This window comes from Narcine bancroftii, chromosome 3 (assembly GCF_036971445.1).
Source record: "Narcine bancroftii isolate sNarBan1 chromosome 3, sNarBan1.hap1, whole genome shotgun sequence".
NCBI classification, from domain to species: Eukaryota; Metazoa; Chordata; class Chondrichthyes; order Torpediniformes; family Narcinidae; genus Narcine; species Narcine bancroftii.
In genome coordinates, this window is record NC_091471.1 from 361,744,551 (window position 1) to 361,772,088 (window position 27,538).

Here is a 27,538-nt window from a genome sequence, read left to right on the forward strand (position 1 = left end):
TTCTGACAAGACTCAAGGAGGGGGACTGTGCATTTACAGCAATGAAAACTGATGCACTAATGTTTCTGTTTTGAAAGCCTGGTCAACAAAGATAGAGTACCTACTGGTGAAATGCAGACCCTTCGACCTGCCCAGTGAATTCTTGGCCATGCTGATTGCCACAGTTTACGTTCAACATTTGGCTAATGAGGGTGAAGGAGCTTTATGGTGCCATCTATGAACCTAGACATCCCACCCTGATGGTGTCATGATTATTGCTGGCAACTTCAATCATGCCAACTTGAAAACTGTCTTGCCACAGATTCAAAAGCACATCAACTTTGCCACCAGAGGTGAGAACATCCTGGATAGAGTGTCACTGGTGCATCCAAGGCTGTACCTTGGTTACTCGGATCACATTATCTGTCCTTGCTCACCCTGATGTACAGACCGCTACCAAGGCAAATTAGGACAGGAAGATCAGGGGCAGGGAGAGTGGAGAAGGGATGGGTCACAGCAGTGCTACAAGACTGCTTTGAGACCATGGGCTACAGCTATTTCAGGCATGCAGCCAACTACATGTAAACATAGAGGAGTACATGAACTCAGTGACTGGCTACATCAGCAAGTGCATTGAGGATGTCACCAAGATCAAATACTTCACAACCAGGGCTAACCGGGAACCATGGTTGGATGCAGAGGTCCGGCCCCTTCTCAGAATCATGATGATGCTTTTAAGATGGCACTAAGATCTGCCAGGGCTGAACTCTCCTGTGCAGTCTGGAAGGCAAAGCAGGGTTTTCACAGAAGATCCACGGGCAGCTGTGCAACACCGGAGACACGAAGTGCATGTGTCGAGGATCAAGTCAACCCTGCGAGTCAAGGACAATGACGCTTCCCTTCCGGACATATGCATGGTTTGACGAAAAGAACAGGATGACGCTGCAGAAAGCTCCGTGATTCCCTGGTGAGCAGGCCCCCTGTATTGCCATGTCCAAGATGAGGAGAACCCTATCCACAATGAACCAAACAAGGCAGTGGGACAAGACAACATACCTAGTCAGGTATTGAAGGACTGTGCAGATCAATTGACAGAGGTCCTCATGGACTTCTTTAACACCTCACTACAGCAGTCCATCATTCCCAGAGGGTTCAATACAGCCACCATCAAAGAGCACAACAATAGCAGGTCTCAATGTCTACCACCCTGTGACACTGACGTCCACCCTTATGAATTTCTTTGAGCGTTTGGTGATGGAATGCATCAAATCACATCTCCCAGAGATGCTGGACCCATTTCAATTCACCTATTGAAGAAACTGTTCCACTGATAATGCTATAGCCTTGACCCTTCACTCTGTCCTGACTCACCTGGAGAACCTAATACGCTGGACTGCTGTTCACTGACTTCAGCTCGGTGTTTAATACAGTCATTCCCCAAAGACTGTTGGAGAAGGTATCCTCACTGGGACTTGATACGCCTCTCCGTAACTGGATTTAAAATTCAATTGATCATCTGAGTAATAAAACCATCTCATATTGCATGAAATTTCTTTTTGCCTGCTGGAAGAGAAGCAGATTTGCCACCAGCAGGAATTGCCCAAGTGCCTCTTGCAGTCAGAGAGAGTGAAACAAAAGAGAGTCGTTCCCCCCCCCCCCCCCCCCAACGAAGTGTGTCCAGGTCGGAAACAGAACATTTATCACCGTCACACTGAGCTCTGGAACGCCTATGTGCTCAGCCTGCTTCTGTTCCGGTTACTGTCCCACGACAGAATTGGCAGACCCAGCTCCGACAGTGTCATCAAGTTTGCCATCAGACACAATGAGTCACGCTACAGAAAAGAGGTGGAAAATCTACTGACTTAGTGTGAGAGTAACAGCCTTAGTCTCATTGTGGACTTCAGGAGGACCAGGAATGGCCATGCTCCATGTACATCAACAACTCTGTAGAGGAGAGCACCATGATAGTTCACTTAACTAATGAACTCAACATCTCCTCACTTGTCAGGAAGGCGCAACAGTGACTGTACTCCCTGAGAAGATTGAAGCGAGCAAGTGACTGGCCACACCCCTGTCAACTTTCTACATTAGCTTTATTGAGGGTATCCTGGCTGGCTGCTTCACAGTGTGGTATGGTTGTTGTAGAGCATTGGATCAGAAGTCAATCCACAGGACCACAAGAGTGCCAGGGAGGATCACTGGAGACTCCTTCCACCCTCTCCCCTCCCTCCCTTTGACCTGATCTGCTGCCTGAAGAGGGTGCATGCAATTATTGAGCACCCTTCCACCCTGCACCCAGCATCTTTTAGCTAAAAGAGATGCATGAGTACTCTACTGTTCTATGGAGCCAGCACCACCAGACTAAGAACTGTTTCTTCCCATAGGTGGTGAGAATGGTGAACGACCAAAGCAACTGATCACACTAACCACCTGAGACTTTCATATTTGTGAAACAATATTTATTTATTTAGTTGTATATAAGAATACTTGACCTGCATAGGCATTGTTTGTTTGGTTATGTGTCTGCATGTTTTGCACCGAGGACGGGAGAATGCTGTTTCGTCGGGTTGTACTTGTGCAATCAGATGATTAAAAAATGACTTTATTAAAAAGTATAGAAATATGGGGAGGATATGCTTTATTTGATTACATATAATTTATATTTCTGTATGGAATACAAGCATAACCTTTTATACAAGGACAATTAATGATATCCTTCAAAGAGCTTTTGTGAGGCCATGTGGAGTATTGAGTGCCGGTCCGATTACCTTACTCAAGGAAGGGTGTTATTAAGCTGGAAAGGGTGCAGAAAATATTCATGGGAATGTTAACAGGATTTGGAGGGGTTCAATTATAAGGAGAGCATGGTTAGGCTGAAAAATTTTTCTCTAAATTGTAAGGCTAAGGGGTAACCTTGTTGAGATGTATAAAATCGTAATGGGCACAATTAAGGTCGTAGTCTTTTTCCCATAAATAGGGCAGCCTAAAACTAGAGGACAGAGGCTAATTAATTTTTTCAAATATAATTAGACATACAACACTGTAACAGGCCAATTCAACCCTATAACTCCATGCTGCCCAAATTACACCCCATTAACCTAGGCTCCAGTATGTTTTTGAACGGTGGGATGAAACCAAAGCCCCCAGAAAAAACCCACACAGACAAAGGGAGAATATACAAACTTCTTAGAGACAGTGCGGGATTCGAACCCTGATTGTTGGCACTGTAAAGGAGTTGCACTAACTGCTATGCCAACCATGCTGCCCAAGTTGAGATGGTAATGATTTCAAAGGGACATGAGGGTCTACATTTTCGCACACAAGGTGGTAGGTTTGTAGAACAAGCTACAGGGGAAGCTGTACAATGACATTTAAAATATAGTACATTTAAACATATACCTGGATATATTATGTGCAATTCTGGTCACCCAATCACAAGAAGGATGTGCAGGGTTTGGAAAGGATACAGAAGAGATTTACCAGGGATTGGACTGGATGATCTAGAAGGAGAGGGTGGACATACTTGGGTTGTTTTTTTATGGGGTGTTGCAGGAGACCTGATAAAAGTTGAGAGACACAGACAGATAGGTTGTCAGAATTTTTCCATCTAGTTGAAAATGTCACCTTGTGAAGGACACGTATTCAAAGTTGGGAGAGTTTTTTTTATTCAGAGTGGTAGGTGCAAGGGGTAGTAGAAGAAACAGATATGAAAGTGTTATCCGGTACCGCACAGATGGCAGTCTCTTCAATCTGAGGCGTCTGCAAGCTCACACCAAGACACAAGAGCAACTTGTCCGTGAACTACTCTTTGCAGACGATGCCGCTTTAGTTGCCCATTCAGAGCCAGCTCTCCAGCGCATCACATCCTGTTTTGCGGAAACTGCCAAAATGTTTGGCCTGGAAGTCAGCCTGAAGAAAACTGAGGTCCTCCATCAGCCAGCTCCCCACCAAGACCACCAGCCCCCCCCCCCCCCCCCACATCTCCATCGGGCACACAGAACTCAAAACGGTCAACCAGTTTACCTACCTTGGCTGCACCATTTCATCGGATGCAAGGATCGACAAAGATAGACAACAGACTCGCCAAGGCAAATAGCGCCTTTGGAAGACTACACAAAAGCGTCTGGAAAAACAACCACCAGAAGAAACACACAAAGATCAGCGTGTACAGAGCCATTGTCATACCCACGCTCCTGTTCAGCTCCAGATCATGGGTCCTCTACCGGCATCATCTACGGCTCCTAGAACGCTTCCATCAGCGCTGTCTCCGCTCCATCCTCAACATTCATTGGAATGACTTCATCACCAACATCAAAGTACTCGAGCTGGCAGAGTCCACAAGCATCGAATCCATGCTGCTGAAGACCCAACTGCGCTGGGTGGGTCACGTCTCCAGAATAGAGGACCATTGCCTTCCCAAGATCGTGTTCTATTGCGAGCTCTCCACTGGCCACTGAGACAGAGGTGCACCAAAGAAGAGGTACAAGGACTGTTTAAAGAAATCTCTTGGTGCCTGCCACATTGACCACCGCCAGTGGGCTGATCTCGCCTCCAACTGTGCATCTTGGGGCCTCACAGTTCGGCGGGCAGCAACCTCCTTTGAAGAAGACCGCAGAGCCCACCTCACTGTCAAAAGACAAGGGTGGAAAAACCCAACACCCAACCCACCAATTTTCCCTTGCCACCGCTGCAACCGTGCCTGCCTTTCCCGCATCGGACTTGTCAGTCACCAACGAGCCTGCAGCAGACGTGGACATACCCCTCCATAAATCTTCGTCCGCGAAGCCAAGCCAAAGAAGAAAAGAAGTTAGGTGTATGAATATACAGTGAATAGAGGGATACGAGTTATGGAAGGAACAGAGTTTGTTTAACTAGCAGTGATGTGGGGTGAAATGCCTTTTCCTGTCCTGTGCTGTTCCATGGATGGGATTTTTTTTAGAAATCTAAAAGGCCAAATGCAGGCAAATGGGACAAGTCTCGTGAACAACTTGGTCAGCATAGTTAAGTTGAGACAAGAGGTTTGTTTTCTTAAAATAAAGCACCATTGGGTTCTTTACAGGCCATTTGAAGCCTGTATGGATCAGTTGATACTTGGACTTGGTGGTCAAACCCTGTGCAGGAGTACTGTGTCTCTGCTCCCCGATCTCCTTGTCTGCACCAGTGGCAACGCTGTTTTTTAGCAATGCCATTTTTTCTTGGAGAATACCTATTGGTCTGCTCACAGGAAAACCCTTCTCACTCTACTTGAGACAAATAAACCAACAAAAAAAAACAATTAAACATCCCAATTTTTCAAAAAAAATTGGAGATTTGCCATTTTCAAAGTGAGAACTTTGCATTTCTTGACATTGCCACGTGTTTTATTAACTCGTTTCCTACTTGAAGCTTTTGTTATACAAAGATTGTATGCCATACCCAGCAGAATGGGCACGTGCCTCTCTTAACAATTGTTTCGTGGAACACATTAATTAGGATGGAGAAAATTGTGCTAAGTTCCTGGGGGGGAATATATTATGCATCAATTATTTAATTATATCAATTTTTATATTGTAAAACATTTTTTAGTCCTTCAGTGCATGATTAAAGTCTATGAATAACTGATATTGTCCTTCAGTGAGGCATTATTGACATTTTTTTTTAGCTTATCCTGATAGTAAAACATCAAAAGCCTGCAGAACTGACAGTGATATTCAGTTCCACATGGTGGCAGTGCCACAATGAATCAGCTGTTACTTTCCCATGTCGCTCTCCATTATTGACCTTTTATCACCAGAGATTATGTTATAAAATGGCATTGTTATCAATTCTTCTGAAACATGGGTTGACATTTTTTGGCTTCAATGAAAAGAGCCTGTGTTTTTACTGCACAGGTGTGGAAAGATTACAATGAAGATGAAAAGGCTTAGTTTGAGTTAAATATATGTTTCATCTTAACTCCGTTTGTTAAATATATGCATTTAAGTTTGATTTAAATATGTTTTTTAAGTCTGATATCTTAGTATTAATTACTTTTCTTTTTGTTAGTATTTTAATCGGTTATGTTTTTGGTTTTTTTTTAAGTGGGTTTTTTTTCTCACGTATAGTATTAACTTTATTAATTCTTCACTCTTTATTTTGGGGGGGGAAGGGGGGGTTGGACTAATTTGAGTTGGGTTATTAATGTGTAATAATTATTGGGGAGGGTATAGTTTATTTAGATTACTGATACTGTATTGTAATTTTATTATTTTATTCTTAATTTTGTTTAATGTAATCCTATATGATATTCATGTTATAAAATCTTAAAGTTTAAATAAAAAAGAAGATGAAAAGGCTGCACTGTAAGATTTTAATTGTGATATTTGAGTTGTGAAATTAGATTCGGCAGTATGAATGTTTAGTCCATATATTTATGATTCATTACACCATTGCACCAAGGAAGAAACTGCAGTTTGTGAACTTGGAATGTCTTGCGAGCACTGAGTTTTATAACCTCAAATCTGAGATGCTTATGTAAAAACAATGAACAAGAATTTCGGAAACGGGTTGATAAAATGAACTGAGCCACCCAACTTGCCCTTTTTATACTTTTGTAACAAGTTGAGTGTTTCAGTCATTTGTTATACGATTAACTCACGGAATAAAGTTATGTTGATCATGAGAATTTTCTAACTGCATATTCACGTGATATACTCTTTAACCAAGACCAAAAGAACTATTGATCGCTCCATCAATAATTTTAAATTCATGAAGAAAATCTTCAATAAATGAGTCAACAAAGAGTGTTGTCATTGTGCTCCATGTTTCCTATCTGTTCTAGACTCATTTTCGGAGCCCTGTAACATTTTTCATCATTGTGCACTTGTGTAGATGAATCTGCTCAGGAGCAACTGGTCATATGTTGCACATTCTAATACCCCCTAATAATTTTGCAGGTTTCCACTATTCTTCAGAAACCTGAAGAGCTGCGGACAGAGGATGACCTCACTCTGCTTTCGGCATGTGTTGACACTGTACAGGAATTGGAAAAGCGAAAGCAGAAGACTGAGGCGCGAAAGAGAAAACTGGAAGAAGTAAGTCATTATAGATGGCTGCTGAGTTCATTTCAGAAATCGTGTCTTGGGGCAGCAGACTTTCTTCCTTAATACCTAATGGTTTGGATCGGGAAACCAACAATTAAAATGCTGATTTGTAGAAGGTCTCTGCAGTTAAGAGAAATAGGTGGAATTATTTCAACTGAATGTAAAAATTCAATAGCACATTTCAAAGTCTCTCAGCATCCTCTGTGCTTTACAATTTAGAACCTAGGCCCTTAATTGTAGTCAGAACACAGAAATGTTTGAGGAACTCAGCCAGTCTCACATAATCCATAAGAGGTAAAGATATATTACTGATGTTTAGGCAAGAGCCTTTTCTGAAGACTTGTGTGTTTCACTTTAATTGTGGTCTTTTTTGTAATAATTGCAGTTAATGAAATTCATATTAAATTAAATAATCCACTTATCTGCCTTTTTTTTTGAAAGATAAATGTTGCACCGAGCAGAACATTAACTTCCCAAATACTCCTCAGAATAACCGCTACTAATGAGTTAGTAATTTTCAGAAAATCCAAGGAATTGTAGATACTGGAAAGCTGAAATCAAAACAAAATGTTGGGGACGTCCACAGTTATCCTCGGGCTATAAATGAAGTCAAAGAAATTGTCAGGAAAAATGAGCTTGAGTTGCAGAGTGTTACACTTCTGGTAATGTCCTTAAATTTTCATGTAGACTATATGCCCAAGACCATGGAGCAGAGCCTTGAAGGCTTTCTGAATTGAGAGAGCTACACCTGAGACAATGATTCTCAATGTTGGTGGTATTGCATTGACAATACAAAGGTATTTGTTAGAAGTCCTAACAAAAGCAAAATATTGCAGGTGCTAGGTAATTGAAATATGGAAAAAAATAAGTACCTATATTGATGAATGCTCATTGACTTGAAATGATGCAGTCCTGCCTGACAAGCTGGAAATTTTTAGGTCTTCCTGTTTTGATGTCAGAGTTCCTTCATCCATTCCCCATGTTAGGAATCACTTTGAGTCAGGCAGTCCTTCATCCTGAATTAATTTGTATTAGATCTGTAAATATTCTCTTTTTGTTTGAGAGCAAATGGGCTCCATTATCTCTATATTAAAATGTGTTGATTGTCACTGGAAACTGCATATAAAGAAGTGGGTTTCATTTAATTTTTAACATTATAATACAGTGGCCAATTAATATTGTTGTTCCTATTGTTAGTCCAGTGTGAATATTCTCATCTGTGATTCATGAATTCACCTTGCCATTCAAATAAGCAATCATTTAGAATTACATTTTGAGGTAAAAACAAGTTTTGCAGGGTTTTTTTAAATGGATGTTAAACACCTTCCTGAAATTTCCCAGTGTCTCAGCTAATATTTACCACTCAACCAATGCTGCCAAAAAACATTAGCTGATCATCTGTGACTTTGGTGTGCATCTAGAGCAGAAAATGGTTAAACTTCAGAAGTTGCTTGTTACTTCATAGATCCACATCCTTCCTTCACTGGAAGTTCAAACTAAAATATTTTAGAATGGGTTATGCTTGGCTCCAAGATGATGCACTTCAGCCATCAACCTCTTGTGCAGACCTCAATTAGGATATCTGCCAAGAAAATGGGATGGTCAGCTTTTCTGGAATTATGTTAGGACTTGAACACATTCGGTGCAAAATTTAAGATGACTTCATTATCAGAGGTGCCTCCGTGCCTACTTTCCGAACGGTTAAGTCAAAGTAAGGACGTGCTCTTGCTCTGGTGGTAAAAATGCATTCATTATGAATTTTAGGAAAAGAGATGAATCACTTTATTTGATTTCTGATTTGAAGTAGAATTGTAATCACTCAAATTATCGAAGTAACTAGATGGCTGAAATGTTTTGGTGAATTGGAAGCCACTGGACATGTTCGTGTTAAACTTTCTTTTGAGCAAGTAAAAACACACAGAAATTAAAATTTAAAGTTTTAAATTAAAATTAAAATGGTAATAGGACATTTTAGCCCATGAGTCCGTGCTGCCCCAATTTACACCAATTAACCCAGCATTTCTCAACCTTTTTTACCCTTGTAGAACCCTTGAAATAGTTTTCATGTCTCAGGGAACCCCTGCATAAAAATTATTATTATACCATTATAAAAATCTATCTCTTTTATATTTTTATCATAGTTCACATGGTAAAACATCATTTTTTTGTGGATAACTTGTTTAAGGAAAAAATTACTCCTTTTTTTTGTCAAATTTATTGGCAATGCAAGAAATATCATCCTGCTCGTTTATGAGACCGCACACCGAGGTTTTCTTTTAAATAATATGGGGTTGAAGCCTTTATTATAATAACCAAGGATTTTCTAACAATATTCCGTCCGTGTCTAGTAAAATTAAACAAAAATTACTCAAAAATGCATTCGCTTATTTATCATTGTTTCTCACGGAACCCCTAGCGATCTCTTACGGAACTCTGGTTGAGAAACACTGAATTAACCTATTTCCCTGGTATGTTTTGAATGGTGGGAAGAAACTGGAGCTCCCAGTTTCGGGGAGAAACAAGGAGTATGTACTCCTTACAGACAGTGCATGATTCAAACCTTGGTCCCGATCACTGGCGCTGTAAAAGCAAACCACTATCCCTTCACCTCCTCTGTGTCCAGAGGAGGTGAAGATATATTACCAATTTATTATGGCATAAGCCCTTCAAGGTGCAAGCAAAGAGCAGGCAGGGTCTGTCTGAATTAAAGACTGAGGAGAGAAAAGGGGATGAATGGATGGGGAAGAGTCCAGGCCAACAGACAAAAGATGTTAATTAGATATGAAGAGAGGAAAGGTGAGAATTGATTTTGGCTCTGAAAGGAGGCAGAGGGAAAAGGGATGAGAGAGACAGAACTCGAGGAAAAGAGACAAAGGGAAGAAGATGGGGAGAGGGGGGGGTTTAACTGGACCCAGAGAAGTTGATGTTTATACCATCAGGTTGGATGGAGGGTGCTCAGATGGAAGATTCTAAATTAAAGTCTGAGGAGAGAAAGGGGTTAGATTGGGAAGGATATTCTAAATTAAAGACTGAGGAGAGGAAGGGGGAAGAAATGCTTTACATCCTATGGATGCTGCGAGACCGGCTGAGTTCCTTCATCATTTCTCTAAGTTTTTACTACATACAGTATGCAGATTTTTGTGTTTCAACTCCTTTTGAGCACATTTTTTTGGCTAACTTTTAACAATTTGTGGAATGTAATTGTCTAAGCATGGAAGTGCAGATAGGTTGCATATTGATTCTTTCCGTGCTGAAGGATTTTCCGTTGTTTTCCTATTTAGGTCATAGATGAACCTGAAGAACTGAAGAGAAAAATTAACCTCCTGGCAGCAGCTATTCAGGCAGCACAATATTTAGTGATCTATTCTGGCGCTGGAATCAGCACGGTAAGCCAATAATATAATCAAGCCAGAAAGAAATAAGAGCCTTTATTTGGAGCTCATGAAAACTGAAATAGTAGTTACTAGAGAATGGTCTTTTTTTCTATCCGAAGAAACCACCCGAGGGCAGTAAATGACACCTTTTTAAAGAGGGATTCAACTGATGTGAAAGCCTCCATTAGTTTAAATCGGGCTGAGTGTCCGTGTAATAACAACACTTGTAGAATGGTGTAGTACTTCCAACGATTTTGATAGATGCAGTGAAATGCAGGAATTGATTGCATCACATTTCTTTTGCAAGTAAACTGTTCATTTTTTTCAGTGGCCTTTGCTTTGAACAAACCTCATTTCCTTTATATGTTCTTTTTTTCTCCATTGCTCATATCAAACTGCCCTAAAAGGCATCATGTGATTCACTTCAACAATTTATGATGGCATGTTTACACATTCTCACCTTAAGTAAAGAAGTTTCTCTGGGATTATTAATGATTAACTTAAATTTAGTTTGTTTCCCGCAAATGCAAGCTTTGTATCAACTCCACCAAAGTCCTTCATAATTTTAAAAATGGGTTGTAGGATAGAAGCTGCAGCCTTTACAATTATTTCTTAACTTCTACTTCTAATCATAGTAATGAGTTCAGCCCACTGATTATGCAGTAACCATCACCGACCAACCATCGTTTGTATCAATCTTACATTAATCCTATTTTTATCTTTCTCATCTTCTCGAATTCAACCAAATATTTGCATACGAATTCCATTCTTACCTTATTTTTGAGCAATATTAGTTTCATTGACTAATTTTGACCTTAAAGTGTTGATCATGTCATTAAACCTGAGAGCTAGCTATTCAAACCCAAATACCATTTCACTGAATGGCTCTTAAGTGATCATGCCTTCAGCTTCATGTCCCAACTTGTGGAATTCAATCTTACCTCTATCTTTTATTGTTTAAGTTTACCAAAGATGTAATAATGGAAGTTGTTATTGCAAGCAAACGAGTTAGATATTTCAGACAAAAAACAAGAAGCAAGACAGTACAAAAGTCCTGAGAGATCAGTTGGTATGAAGCAAAGGCCACATAATTTTACTACAGTATAACTCCGTTAGAATGCAGTAGTTGGGGTCCAAGATTTCATACTGCGTTACAGCCGAGTTGCGGAACAGATGCAGCGGTGGCCGGTGCGGGACTCCGGGGCAGGGGCGGCCGTCGGGGCAGGGGCGGCTGCCCCTTAGCAGTTTGGGGTCCACAGACACCCGCGCTATAAGCGATTCCGCGGATTAACGAATCGCGTTCTAACGAGGTTTCACTTGCTTAGGAGTCTGGTAATGGAGGGAAAGAAACTGTACGAGAATCTGGTGGTACGTGATCTTGTAGTTCTACCTGATAAGAGGCTGGGGGTTGCTGAGGAGGATGGCTGGGATGGGGTGAATCTTTTAATATGTAGGCTGCTTTTCCAAGGCAGTGACAGTTATAGATGTAGTGGGTGGAATAGAGGGGGCATCTATGATGGTCTGAACCACGTTCACATCCCTCTGCAATTTCTTGAGGTCTTGGGCCAAGCAGTTCCCATCCCATGCAATGATCATCAATGCACCTAAATTGGATACTTTGTAGAATTTAAGGGATTCAGGTGACTTGCCAAATTTCCTTGGGCTTCTGAGGAAGTTGAGGTGCTGGTGTGCTTTCTCAGTCCTTCCAAATTTGCTTCTTTTATCAAATTTTAGAGAGCCTGCTTCACTTTCTCATGAAACTAATCTAGTTTTAATGTTTCTTCAAGCTGAAAAATACTGCATTATTACAAAAATTATCTGGAGATTTTCTTTACCGTATGATGTAATCATTGTTCCTTTTGGACTTTGCCCAGGCTGCATCAATCCCAGATTACAGGGGCCCCAATGGAGTATGGACATTATTACAGAGTGGTCGGACAGTGAGGTAAGAAAAATATTTTTATGCTTGGGAATATTTCATACTACAATACGTTCCTGATTATCTGAAATGCTCAGAACTGGATGTGCACAGTTTAACTGCATTTTCCAGATATCTGATCTGCAAATCAGCAGAATGCTTGTATCAGTCAACACTGCCCACCCTCCCCTCCCCCCCGCCACAGCTGTTGCCAATCCAGCCTGGGAGCCCGAGGTCCCCGCTCGGATCCCCGATGCCTCCCCACCGCTGTCGTGGAACCTTCCTGGGAAACTCCAGCCCTGGCCCTGGCCACCAACTCATGGAAACTCCCGATGACGTGGCCGCCGACTCACTGGAGCTCCTGACGACATGGCCGCCAACTCCAGCCCTGGCCCCTGCCGCTAACCCAACGGAACTCCTGACGCCACAGCCACAAACCTGGACCCCGACCTCCTACTCAGTGGAGCTTCTGACGCTTTGATTGCCGACTCCAGCGTTAATCCAGTCTACCTACCTGCAGGTGATCCTGACACTGATGCCGCTGAGTCTCATCTGAGCCCCAGCCGCCCTCAGGCCAGAGCTTCCCGGGAGCCCGAGATGCCCAGTCCAATCCTAGTCCAGTAGCATCAGCATAATACTTGTACAGTATCAGCTGTTAAAATAACAACAAAGAACAAGGGAAAGGTTTTCAAGCATGAAATAAAGTTTAACTCTTACCTTGAGTACACGAGAGCTCTGTTGGATTCAAAATGGTGCATACAGCACGTCATAGTCCCACTTGAATACAGCCACCACCGAAAATGTTCATGGATAAGTGGTAATTTCTGTAAAGTGGCTGTCAGATAATCGGAAATATTCTGTACGCTAGAATCTATCGACAAAGTATATTTTGGATTGAATATTAAGATTAAAAACGTATTGCCAAGTGAAATTAACGTTGTGTGCTCCATAGTTTTGGAGATCTCGAAATTATTTAAAATATATCATATCTTATTTGCAATAGCCAGTAGAAGAATTGGACAACTTAGATCATTCAAAGGAAATGCATTCTCAACCTAATTGTTTGTTCTGGTCTTTGAAATTTTTGTTCTAGCACACTCGATTTTGGCAGGTGTGACAGTTGAATTTGCAGAGAATTGCCATCATTGCTTCCAGATTACCCAGCAAGAGCCATTTAGCCTTTTTCAAATGTGGACTTTTCTTTTATGGCCTCCTTAAATGACAGCAAATGTCATGAATGAAGACTAGTCAATGGTAACAATTGTCAGAGAGCAGTGTTTTTCCTCCTTGCCATAAGAAATTAAATTCTTAGAGACATTTTATTCTATCTCTTGGTTCCAATCAGTTAAAAAGATTCATTTTGATTGTACTATTGAATGCTTCATGATCTCCATGTGCCAGAATAGATTTATATCTAGCTGTTTATGAATGTTATTTGCCAATGTGCACTTTGGATTTGTCAGTAGGTCGAGGGCTTCCAAGAAGTAACGCAATCAGTAAGTGTTCTTTCCCCATTAAAAAAAAAGCAGCATAGCATATTGTTCATTGTTTTGTTGTCCTGAATGTTTTTTTTGTCTTTGTTATAAAGCACAGGAGACCTCAGTGAGGCAGAACCTACCCTGACACACATGGGTATCACAAAGCTACACAAGGAAAAGTTGGTAAGAATGATTTTTTTTCTTGCATTTCAGCATCTGCTCTTGAGAACACTTCAGTGGTAATGAGAAAATCTCACCTTGTACTTGTAAAAGATAATTGAGATAAAAATGTTAATATCTTACTAAAACTCATTATATTGGCATTGCAAAGTTCATAATGAAGAAAGCATAACTAATACATTTTGGGTTATAAAAGGTAATCATGGAATCATTAAAACAATACTGCATGTAGAATAATAGCTTTCTATCACAGTAACAGGCCCTTTGGCCCAATGTCAACCTAACCCCACTTGCCTGAATTTGGCCCATATCCCTCCAATGTACTTGTCTATATATCTCTTAAACCTAACAATTTCCCCACCTCTAATACTTCCTCATGCAGCATGTTCCCTATACCCATGAACTTCTGTGTGAAGATGATATCCTTCAGGTTCCTCTTAAATCCTTCCCCTCACTAAATCTACGGCCTCTACTTTTAGATACCTCTGCCCAGAGAAAAAGCCACCTTATTTCTTCCTCTCACGATAAGAGCTTGAAAAGATGAGCAGCAAATGCTAGTCATATCAGAACCTGAAATAATGTGCACACGCTCAAATGAACAACTTCACCTTTCCTTCCTGTGCATAAAGATTGCTTGAAAATATGCTTTTTTGTATGCCATATTGTAAAACCTGTCATTTCATTAACCTTGAACCTTCCTTCAGGTGTCAAATGATCTTGGATGCAACCAATAACAACTTGCCAGGCCAAAGGTTTTCGAACTTGATGTTTTATCCAATGTTGGTCAGCGCAAATCGAGTAGCTCACTTCAGAACACGTTTCATTTGGCAGGTAGTTTCAGGTACATTCCAAATGGCTCAAAATGCTCATGTATTCCTGTTCTTCATTGCTTTCAGGTGCAACATGTAGTGTCTCAGAATTGCGATGGGCTACATTTACGAAGCAGTTTACCGAGGAAGGCACTTTCAGAACTGCATGGAAATATGTACATAGAGGTACATAATGGACGATTCTAGAAAGCATGTTGTAATACCATTCTCAGTTGGGAATAGATATGATTTATAACATTAGATACAATTATTGGACTCTTTATTTTCTCGAGATTGGTCACAAATTGTTTTTTTTTAAATTTAGTTTTTACGTCACTTCCAGGAGCTTTAAAAATAAATGTTGTTGATCTATGTTTGATAGTTGACTATTACCTCAATAAGGAGTCAATTCCTTGCAGAGAGAATTTGATTTGTTTCCAAAATCAATCTGTCCTTGTTCTGTATTCATTTCCTACATGATTTTCAAATAGCTTTAAAATTGTGTAGTCTTTGAAATGCTAGAATATGGGGCCAGCAATGATCCTATCACTGATTCAATTGAGATCAACTTATTTCAACTACTCAGAGGAAAAAGATGATTGCCATTGAGGGGAAAATTTGTTAGAGCTTATGAATTCTGCAAAGCAAGAATTCAAAATAGGGCACTTTCCTGAAAAGGCTAAAATATCCAAACAACAATACGGTAACTGCTTACGACTTGATAAAATGGGCTGATCAGTTTAGATTGAACTGATCTGCAATTTGTATTGAAAACTGAGCATAACTGAAATAAGTTTGATGGGTTCAAAAAATATTAAATATTAAATCCTGGAGGTGCATTGGTAGAAAACAGTGATCTTTATTTACACACAGGGGAGTTTGCAACAGGGATCATACACTCACACATATACCCAGCAATAGCTCATAAATCGTACACATTTGGCACTCGTCATTCAAAGGTATTCACAAATACTGAGAGTGATGCTAAGGCTACATGTCAATACCTGCCATTGTCCTACAATTCACAATGCACCTAATCAACAGAGAATCACTAATATAATTACAACTATAATGGGTGAAACACATTGGTCTCTCCCAGTATATGCTCCAATTCCCCCCACCCTGTACTGGCATACACCGTGTAACTAGTCTCCAGCGTTGCCCATAACTCACAATCTGGATCAGACCCTTCACCGTCAGTTTTCAGGTGTCACCCATGGTCCACAATCTGGAGTGGAGCTCGGGGAACAAGCGGGTGATCTGCTGCATGTGGTGGGCTTTGCACTGCAGCTGGCAAGAGGGGCTGGCCCAGATATGCCCACATAATCTAGGAGGACCAATAGTGTCCAGAGGGGCTGATCCAGATGCACCCACATGACCTTGAGGATCCAATTGCATGGCAGCCTCACCAGTCTCAAACCTATCCAGAATCAGAATTTATTGCAATTAACATGTCAACCAATTCATTGCTTTGAGGTACCGTTACAAGTGCAAATATTGCTATAAATTAAATTTTAAAAATAAATCAATTCATGCAAAAAGAAATGAGAGAGTGTCTGTGGTTCATTGTTCATTCAGGAATCTGATGGCCAAGGGGAAGAGGCTGTCCTTGAGCTGCTGGTTGTTTGTTTTCAGGCTCTTCTGCATCCTACCTAATGCTAGCAGAGTGAAGAGGCCACGGCCTGTGTGGGGGGGTGCTTGAGGATAGAGGCTGCTTTCTTAAGACACTGCCTCTTGTAAATGTCTTCAATAGAGTGGAGACTGATGCCCTTGGAGTTGGCTGAGTTCACAACTCTCTGTAGTCTTTTCCTGTCCCTTAGAGATAGGGTTGTGAAGCAGTCTCATGTGTAGCACCTTGTCAGAGGCTTTTGAAGGTCCATATATACAACATCCACTACAAGTGTGTTGTCTACCTTGCTTGTGGTTTCATTAAAAAAAATTGCAGTGGTTTGTCAGGCTGATTTTGCTCTCTTTTGTCATGCATCTCCAGGTACTCCATAACCTCATACTTGACCATTGACTCTTGACATCTTCCCAATCACCAATGTTAGGTTAACAGGTCTATAATTTCCTTTCTGCTGCCTCCCTCTTTTTTTTTTAAGTAGTGGAGTGACCTTTGCAATTTTTCAATCCTCCAGAACCATGCCAGAATCCACTGATTTTCAGAAGTTACTAGTGCTTCCATAATCTCTATAGCTACTTCCTTCAGAACCTGTGGGTGCATTCCATCTGGACCATAACGCTTCCCAAGCACCTTCTCTCTGGTGATCATAACTGTACACATCTCTCTTCCCTAACCCTTGAGAGTCTGGTATACTATTAATGTCTTCCACAGTGAAGACTGATGCAAAATACTCGTTCAGTTCCTCTGCCGTCTCCTTGTCTCCATTATAGTTTCTCCAGGATCATTTTCTATTGGCCCTTTATCTACTGATGCCTCTTTTTAGTCTTAATATACTTTAAAAAAATTAGTATCCTTTTTGATATTATTTGCTAGCCTCTTTTTAAAGTTTATCTTTTCCTTCCTAATGATCTTAATTGCCTTCCATATGTTTTTAAAAACTTCCCAGTATTCCATCTTCCCACAGATTTTTGGCTTTTCTTTGTCTTTGACTTCTCTTGTCAGCTACAGTTTTGTCATTGTTCCATTCACATATTTATCTTTTGGAATATACTTGCCCTGCATTTATTTCTCGCAGAAATTCCAGCCATTGCTGCTCTGCTGTCCTCCCTGCGAGTGTGACTTTCCAATTAATCTTTACCGGTTCCTCTCTCATGCCTCTGTCATCTGTTTTCTTCCAATTTTTTACTGACACCTTTGATTTTAGTTTCCCCCTCTCAAACTGCAGAGCAAATTCTATCATATTATGATCACTGTTTCCTAAGGGTTTGTGACAGATTATGTTATATTTTATATTGTATATAGATGTGTTTTAAAGGAGATAAATTGTGACAGGTTTTTTAGTGTAGGTCACATACAAACACTTCAAAACAGATCTCATTTAAAATGCTGGAGCTCTGTTCAAGCCAGACAGTTCATGCAAAAATTTTGAAGGATGCCTATAAGGACTTCACAAGTAGGTGTTAATTAGACGTGCTGTGGAGTAATGGATTATTGTTTTGGAAAGCAACAAATGAATGAACTCGGAAGATTGGGTCCGGAGCCACAGTCTGTCTGCGTGCAGTTGGCTGTTCTAAGAGGGTCATGTGGCTTCCTCTGAGTGAGAAGGAGAGAGAGTTCAGTTCTAGAGTTCAGCAGCAGCTGGAACAGGACAAGCTGGCAAGCTTGTGGAAAAATCCCATTTTGAAGACAGGCTGTGAGTTTTTAGTTCATCTTGGTCAAAGCCCATGGGGTCCATACAAGAGAGGACTGGCTGCATAATGTTTCACTTGAAATAAGGGAAATAAAAAGGGACTCTGTGGTGATTTGAAAGCAAGAGGTTATCATCTGGAAAACCCTAATGAGGCAAGTTTCTTTGGCAAGACACTGGTGTGGCTGATCAAAAGGATTCAGTTGTGGGTGTCCAACGAGCATCAAATCTCTCCATGAAAACTGATAAGCACCTTCCTGAGTGGTAACCATTTACCTTTTAAGCACCAAAGCCTGGTGAAGTTCATAGATGTTAAATTCTGTGCAGTCGAAGAGATGCCTGATACCGGTGAACTTGGAGGAGTGAGAAGTGAGATTTGGACTGTGAATCAAAGAACTTTTGTTGAACTTGTATACACATTACATACAAGTGCGCTTAGAAGGGGGTTAAGTTCATAGTAATAAAGTTTGATCCTGTTTTGATGTTTAAAGATAATTAAAAGCAACTTCTGTTGTCTCGGTGAATTTTTATTGCTGCTGGATTTTGGGGTCCTCTGGGCTCGTAACAGGTTCCCTTTATCTTCTTCTCTCTTATCAACTCTGGTTCATTACACAATACCCGTTCCAGAATTGCCATTTCCTTGACCAGCTCAGCCAAAAGCTGTTCCAAGAAGCCATCTCGTAGGCATTCTACAAATTATCTGTCTTGAGATTCATTCCCAACCTGGTTTTCCCAATCTACTTGCATGTTAAAATCCCACCCCCCGTGACTAACGTGACATTGCGCTTCTGACGCTTTTCTATTAGCTATCTTCCATCTCCACTCAATCTCAATGCAGGGTCCTCCTTCAAAACTTCAGCAATTCCTTTTCCTCCACAGATGCTTCTCAACCCACTGGGTTCTTCCAGCAGCCATATGCATCCTTGTATCTCTATCAGCCAATTGTGTTCCAGATTTGATGTATTGGAAATAAACGGGTCTTAAGCGATCACATTTAAAATTAACCACATAACTTGCTCCCGCCCATTGCACCATGAAATGGTCGGTTTCTGCAGAGTGAGCTCAATGAGATGTGCAAGATTTGTTAGTGGATTGACAAGGGAATTGCTGAGAAACTGTTTCCTCTAGCTTGAGATTATAAAAGCATTATCTCAGGATAAGTAGCAGCCAGTTCAAATAAGATCTTGGCAAATCTCAGTATTTTGCATCCTGTCATGGTGTTGTTTTTACAGGTTTGCACATACTGCTCTCCGAACCGAGAATACATCCGTCTGTTTGACGTTACTGAACGCACATCGCTACACAGACACAATACTGGAAGAAAGTGTCATAAATGTGGCAGTGAGCTACGAGACACAATCGTGCACTTTGGTGAAAAGGGAATACTGGAGCAGCCACTTAACTGGAAGGGAGCAGCTGAGGCAGCCAAGAAAGCTGATGTCATCATTTGTCTAGGATCCAGTTTAAAGGTTAAGCATTGTTTCCCTGAAATTTCCATTGTCTCTTCAAATGCTGAATGAACTCTTAATTGCTTTTGAACTTCTTATGCCACACCCAATTGTATATTTTGTGTAAACAAGAATTGCTACAAAGATGGTTCCAATGCAATTACATTTTTTTAAATAAATGGAGAATTAATGTTTAACAAGAATATTTGCACAGATCTGTACTCTTAAATTGATTCAGAGGAAACTAAGTTAAACAGAGCATTCAAAAGTGAATTCATTAAATTCAGTGTTTTTCAAGCTAAGGGATAATAGACAGAATGGGATTGATGGAATTACTCTGAAGGAAATTTTGTGCCAAAATGTCACCACCTGTACTGTAACAATTTCCATTCAGTGATTAACCCCTGAAAATTCTGGTTCTTGTACCCAAATGCAAAGAACCAATATTGGTTATGAAATGATTATCATGTTACAGTACTATTTTAGTTTGGATAGGATCCTTTTATTTGCTGGTCTTGATAGTTTCTATTTATTTGTAATCATTTTGCATTCTTAGTCAAAGATATTGTTGCCAAGGAGTGCAAGCCTTGCCATTCATCTATTGCCAGATTCTTTAGCTGCAGTTTAAACATTTTTGCTCTTTACTAAAAGTTTTAGCGCGAAGAGTTATATTTGAGCTCTTGAGAGTTTGTTTCAAGATTGCGTTTAATTAAGGATACTTTTATACATTGTTCACTAAAGAGTGTTTTTTTTTTTCTAATGGTGTTCGAGGAGAATTTTTCTTTGAATGTCTACAGCATATTTTGGATTTGACACAAGTAGTATTCTTAACATTTTAACTGTAGTTTCAGGCTGAACTTAAAATTTCATGTGCTTGCAAAATTAAAAGAGCTCCTGGTGCATTGAGCTGTTTTAGTTGAAACATCCATTTCTTTGTTTCAGGTTCTTAAAAAGTATGCTTGTCTTTGGTGTATGAGCCGAGTACCTCACAAAAGACCAAAACTGTATATAGTAAACTTACAGGTAAGAACTAACTAATTTTTTTTATTTGAAATGGTTGTCAGGTTAAGAGTCAACTAAATCAGATTAGCAGATAAACTAGAGTGGGATAAAGTTAAGAATTCTTTCCTTAAAATGCGTACATTATAACATTTTACTGATAATGTTTGTATTCAATTAACATCTTAAAAACATAATTTTACTTTTAAGATTTGAGTATATTCTTCAGTGTGTAACCAAATATAACAGTTACAGTACATATGCCATTGACTTATTTATTCCTCTGATTGCTTTTGATTAATATTCACCATCAATTACCTCACTTTATCAATAGCATTACCAGGGAGCATGCCTTTGTCTGTTGGTTGTGTTCACTCAAGTGACTGAAATTACTTGCGAATGGCATACACCTGACATCTCATGCAATATACAGGTTTAATGAGCCATTCTGCAGAAAATGATATGCCTGTGCATTTTATCAGTGGGTTCAATAGGCAACTCTTTGGACTGAGTACTGGTTGAGTACCCCTTATCCGAAGATCCAAAAACCGAATTTATTTTTAGCACCAACATGATATCACAAGTGGGAAAAAAAATTCAACACCTGACTTGCCCACGTGCAGCTCTGATGCTCTGTTGGAGCCAGTTTGATTACAATAACCATTATTTTTAAAAATGAAATTTTTGCATCTGGCCGGGAAATGCCGAATAGAGCTGGGTCCAAGTCTTCAGCATCGGCTGCAGACGGATGCCAAGGCCTAATTTTCAACGTCGGCTGTGAGCCTGATCTTGTAATATCACCTCGCATTTAGAACACAAATTTCTGTACCACCTCTCTAATTACATAGTTATTGTCATTTTCATTAGGCTCTTATTTCAATGTTATTTTAGAAAATAGCATGAGGATTAAAAAAAACAAGCAGATCATCTCCTGGCTGATTCATCTATTCTGATTGACTTGATGTTCAAAATTCTATTATCAGCACTGAACTTAATTTCAAAAGTATTTCATATATTGTATGCACTTTAATATACCTAAAGATCGAAAGGGTGCGTTAATGATGGTTTTTAGACTGCAGACATGTAACAGCACAATCAAGGAATTTTTCCGCTACACGGTGTCAGACTCTGGCTTTACCCTACCTTCAATTTAGTCTATGTGTCGTCTGAGTCCAGTGTGCTCGTTGAATGAAGTGATAGGAGAAGGTATTCGGTTCAACAATCAGTTTATTACACAGCACAAGAATAAAGCTTAACAGAGCTCAGATTCAGTCGTTAGTTCATAGGTCACCTGCTCAGTGAGCTATTCCCCAAGACTGACCTCTACTGTCCAGTCTCTACAGTTTATATAGCACAACCTTATCATACAGAACAAAAGTTGGCTTCCTTTGCTAGATTTCTTGCATAAGATTGATCACAAGTAATTTCCTGCTCTGCAGATATCTGGGGTGTAGAGCTCCCATCTTAATCCTCAAGGCCAGAATATCCTGTTGTTTTGATCAGAAATCAATTCATACCCCAGATATTTCTAATTATTTCTTTGTTCTCATCTGGCTATATTCTTCTGTTCTACTCAACACCTCCTTCTGTCTTAGCCTTCTTACTGAGTTAGTTTCCATTCTCTGTTTCTGACAGTCTCTGTCAGGATTCTCTTTGTTCTTGTCTGGCCATCGTCTCCTGTGCTCATCAACACCTCCTTTTGCTTTTAACGTTCCTACTAAATTGTTTCATACATATTCTCTCTTTTGTATTTTGGGAGCAGGCAATTCGAAACCTCCTGTAATCAGCCAACTTTGCTACATACTGTGGCTGCCCCTTACTTACATTACTCTTTCCCTTCACCATGAGGTAAATAGTAAATTGTTACATAGTACTGGATTCATGTATACAAAATGAATAGTACATAAACATATTTTCTATGATTAATTAACCCCTATATTCCAACAACGGGCATTCTAAAAGGGAATGTGCAGGAATTTTGAGTCAATTCCTGCACCGCGATTTATCCTGCAAGACCCCTCCATCATCTTGGAGGAAGCCTGCACTGTAAATCGTACCAGAAAAATTCATTGACGGTCATCCACTCTACTGCAGATCCAACCACTGGGATTATGGCACTCAGGGACTTGCAGTCTAAAAAGGCTTCCAGTGTGAACAACCACATACGGGCAGAAAACATGTTAATTTTTTCTGCAATTTCCCAACATTGCAGTCTTTAAAAAAAAAACTGAAGTAAATTTAGTTTAACAGAAAGATCTGCAGACGCTGTGTTTCCTGTACAATACACAAGTGCTGTCAAAACTCAGCTGGTCATGCGGCGTGATCTGCTGAGTTTTGCCAGCACTTCTGTGTATTGCACTGTGAAGTAAATTCTGTCTCTGCAAGTTGTAATTTGATGCTTTTCTTTCATTTTTGTTTGCAGTGGACTCCAAAAGATGATGTCGCTACATTGAAGATACATGCAAAATGTGATGATGTCATGCAGTTGCTATTACAAGAACTTTGTCTTGAAACTCCACACTATGATAGGTATTTTCCGGTTTCATTTATCCCTTATCATTTCAGTATCCTGGTTGCTTCTGGCATTAAAACCTTCTAAATCACTTAAAATCTCACTTGAATCAGTTTTGGTCCATAATTTGCCATGATCTACTGCAACATTCCCCATATTTGCCTTTGCCTTGGAGATCTCTCATCTTGATCCCCTTCACCATTGCATCAGTCCATGGAGTGGTTGAATCACATCAAGGACAATCATGCCTTCAAATTCAAGTTTATTGTCAGGTGTGCAAAGGTACAGTGAGAAATTTTGTTTTGTGTGCAATAGCCCACAACCAATAGAAAGGGTTCATCTTTGTCTATATCAGCATGTCATTAATTATGCAAATACAACTTGAATCCCTTTAAATTATCACCCATATCTCCTTTTGAATTTGCAATGATTTTTATCTGCAGAAACTAGTTTTCAGATTGATTTAAAACAGTTGAGGTAATTTGGGTGCATCATAATTTGGTGAATTATTCATGTGACAACTGGATGATTAAAGGATTTGCTATTTTTCAGCATTTGTGCTTATCTTTCATCAGCTTTCTTCCTATTTATCACCCACTGAAACTTTCTCTTCCGTTGCCATCCCAGGCAAGGTAGTTTGACATTTTAATCCAAAGGTTGCAGATTCAGAGGGCATTTTCTGCTTTCATCTTCTACTTCTCACTCCCATGGCCAACATAAAGCAAATGTTGACACTGGGAAGGAGAACCTTTTAGAGTTAAATACCTTCGGTGGAAGAATTAAGGTCTCGCTTGGCAACAGAAACCCTCGCTATGTTTTCCTTCCATCATGTGGACAGTTGCAGATGTTAGCTCACGGTGCTGAGTGGAAGGCTAACTTGGGCTTGACCATTTTAACTTGTTTACTAACTGAGGAATCAATGAATTGTTGATTTTGTGTTGATAAATATTACTTGGATTTTTAAAAAAAGTTATTAAATGGTTGCCCATTAATATTTCGCTCTGCCTGGTTCTCCAAGGTCAAAAGATCCCATTTTCAGTCTAGCTACTCAACTGAGGCCAGATGAAGAAGACAGTCACAGTCGCAAACTACTAACCAAGGACTGCCCAGGAAGTGTGGGCTCCACTGTCTCAGGTGGTTGGTATGGAAAAGGTTGTGCAAAAGGCAGAAGAAAGAAGAAAATCTAATCAGGGAATCATGACGGTCAATGTTTACATCTTTAATCTTTTTCCCTTTCTTGCCCAGATGAACTCCCATCTTGGGGAAGGATCAGAATTAATAGCAGATTTCTGCAAACCCTGATGCCAGTACTGCAGAGACAGGAGGGTATGGTGACCATTTTGCCAGAACATTGTTTTCACATCCCTGTTCAGTCCAGAATTCCTAACCCTAACCCCAACCCCAACAGCTTGAAATTGATACTCATCTTTAGGTACCGACGATCAAATCGTTTCGAGATTAGAGAATAGTGCAGCATGACAACATGTCCTGTTGTATCTGTTCTGGTTACATCCCAATCATCTGTATTAACATTCTCGTACTAATTTCAAGATATAGTGGTTGAATTCTGAACCAACCAGATAAGTTAAAACTATGAATTTAAAAATACAGTTTTAAAATCACATGACATTTGGTTACTGAATGTTCAGTATAATTAATAAAATGTTCCCAAGAAATAGTTTTCGAACAGTGTTTAAATTGGAAAGAGTTGAAGGGAACAGTGTCACTTATAAATTTGTACAAAGTGTTGACAGGCCACCATTAAAAAAAAAATTAGCCCCACCCCACTATCAATGAAAACACTTTGACTTCTCTGCACCATGCACTAAAACAATATAGAAAGTGCATCGATACAGTGGGTTAAAACAATTGATCTATAGCTGATTAATGAGAACTTTCCAATTAATGTTAAACCATGTACGTGTCCTGTGGCATACACCCTCTGGGAGGGTGGCAGATGTGTAGTTTCTACCAATTTTGGATCATCTCTAAAAATTAATCTCTCCAGTTAATGTCCAACATAATTTCTGGTAAAAATATACAAGAAACAAGAAGGATACTAGTCTTTTTAATGCAATCACCTTATGCTGTACCCAATAAATCAGAACAACTCATGCAGAAAATCTAGATCTGTAACAGTGCAAGTAATATTTTAAAACTTAAAATTAATGTAATAGGGTCTCTCACCAAACCTGATCGTTGACTTCCTTTTATTGGAAATGAAGAACATAGTTCACCAACTTAAATTATAGCTGAGTGCCAAAGAGCTTCTGTAAATACAATGGTTTGTGTCAGATGGCATTACCTTTTTAAAAAAGAAACTGGTTTCATCTGCAGAATGCAAACTCCCAACTACTTTCCATCAGTAATGGCATCAGAGCAGATAAAGCAGAAAACTTGTCTATAGCTTGGGCGGTGCTTTGAAACGTTCATTTTAAAGTTCTTTGAAAATTAAGATAAATCTCAAGTATATTTGCACTAATATATATTTCAATTTACAATGACATTTGTATGTCTTTGTTTATTTTTATTGAACATTTGAACTACTTTTTGAATTTTCAAGACCACCACTTTTACACAGGGATTTTTCTAATGTTTGGTCACTTTTCTAGTCTTCCCAATATTGCTCAGTTTAGAAACCTCTTTCTTTATGGTTTACTGTGATATTTCAAGCTAAACTTGGTGGATTGATCATTTAACAGCAGCTTGTCTGCCTAATGCAGTCCTTGCTTTTCTCTTCAGTTCATTGTGATGTGCAAGCAGCATGGTTTGGCTGTGAATAATTGGGAATAATTCATCAGAAGTGGGCAAGGCATTTGCTCGTGAACAGAAACTTTAAAGTAAGATTGGGGAGAAAAAGATATAATTGCACAAACTTTCTTTTAATAAGGCACATGAGAGTGCAAAGAGAACTTTTTGATAAAGTTTTTGTTTTGGAGGCCCAGGCCTAATTCTACAATTACTTTAAATGTTTCTGTGAAATCATTCGAAAACCTGGGCCCAACACTATGATTTCTGAGTGAGTAATAACTCTTGTTAATTATACTGATCCTTTACGGAGTGTTTTTACCCTAAAGGACTTTTTGCTTCTCAACCCTTGATTGCCCCTTTATCTGTTCCAAATCACAATGGAAAAAATTGCTGTTCTGCGATCAATCTCTTAGCCATGCGACAATATGGAATGTTGAGGCTTAATTTTGAATACAATTTAAATAGTTTTTTTTACACCAAAACCACATGTGTAAAACGGGTATTTTTGTGAGGTGTTAAATAGTGTTGCTATCCTGGCAGTTAAGGAACAAAATGAGTGTCGATATATCAAAAGAGTTGTGTGGATTAAGTGGTATACATAAAGCACTGCAAATGCTCATCCTCTCAAATAAAAACAAAAACTGCTTGTATCCTGACAATAAGCAAGAGGATTGAATGTCAATATCCCCTGATGAATGCACTGATATGTTGGCAGTAGGCACTGCTTTGGCTGGAAGTATCCTGCCAGTGACTGACTGGGAGAATGTGAGTGTATTATTAAAAGATGCTGCTGTTGTTATCTGATTCTCTGGGTCATTTTAAAAAAAATTTCTGATGGGTGAAACCATTCTCGCAAAACTATTCTTGCATCTAATAATGCTGAGTGAGTTAGCTTTACAGGTTTAAAAAATTGTACAATAACAAGCTTTGTCATGGTTGTCAGGATGGAGTTTAGGCTGATTTGTTGTTGAATGGAATCCTGGCCTTTGTCTTAATGCATTTCTGGGTTTGTTTTCCAATGTTCTGACTTTAAGATGAAAGATGTTCAGCTGTCCAGCATTATCAACCCAGCCTTTTAAATAGACAAAAAAGTTTCAATATTTAATTGTAAATATAATACCTGATTTGCTTCACTGGTGTATCTTGATAATGTGATTGTTTCATGTTTGTGAAGGGTACAGATTTCTAAATCTCAAATATATGCATCCAGAGTCCCCAACGTGATGCCCATGATGGGATTTCACTTTGCAGAAGCAAGGAAACTTGGTGATACTGCTGGGAGATGAACACTCAGTTAGTGACTTGCTGGTGGAGAACAACCCAATTGTGATTGCACTTTATTTGATAAAAGTTGTCAATCATATTACAACTGTAATTATCATTTTGAAATAAATAACCGTAAATGGAAAACTTATTGTTGTTGTTGATTGTGTAACTTTATTATAAACTGATCTGTGCATTCACTTAATTGGTTAACTTCTTCAACTATTTTCCATCGAGTGAGTTGTTCATCTTGACTTTCCTAATGATCACGGAGGTTGGCAGGGTTCCGATTGGGAGTCTGTGTTCACTTCCTCCTCCTAATTAATTAGCCTTAATTGACCTTGTATTTACAAATTGATCTGCAACCATGGATCTCCACACAGCAGGATGTGCAACTACTGGATAATTTGCTTTCTTGTGTTCATAATTAACTGGGATGATTACTGCAATGAGAT

At 39.5% G+C, this 27,538-nt stretch overlaps 1 protein-coding gene across 1 annotated transcript in view; it reads left to right on the forward strand.

Annotated features, from left to right (window-relative positions):
- Nucleotides 1-27,230, forward strand: part of sirt7 (sirtuin 7) — a 30,263-nt gene extending 3,033 nt beyond the window's left edge. Inside the window, exons 2-10 of the mRNA XM_069930049.1 lie at nucleotides 6,894-7,031; nucleotides 10,322-10,426; nucleotides 12,289-12,359; nucleotides 13,921-13,993; nucleotides 14,887-14,985; nucleotides 19,343-19,579; nucleotides 20,501-20,581; nucleotides 22,980-23,086; nucleotides 24,088-27,230. Coding sequence (XP_069786150.1) covers nucleotides 6,894-7,031; nucleotides 10,322-10,426; nucleotides 12,289-12,359; nucleotides 13,921-13,993; nucleotides 14,887-14,985; nucleotides 19,343-19,579; nucleotides 20,501-20,581; nucleotides 22,980-23,086; nucleotides 24,088-24,256 — 1,080 coding nt within the window. The 3' untranslated portion in view covers nucleotides 24,257-27,230. The remainder of the gene's footprint in view (nucleotides 1-6,893; nucleotides 7,032-10,321; nucleotides 10,427-12,288; nucleotides 12,360-13,920; nucleotides 13,994-14,886; nucleotides 14,986-19,342; nucleotides 19,580-20,500; nucleotides 20,582-22,979; nucleotides 23,087-24,087) is intronic.
- The last annotated feature ends 308 nt before the right edge of the window (nucleotides 27,231-27,538 follow it).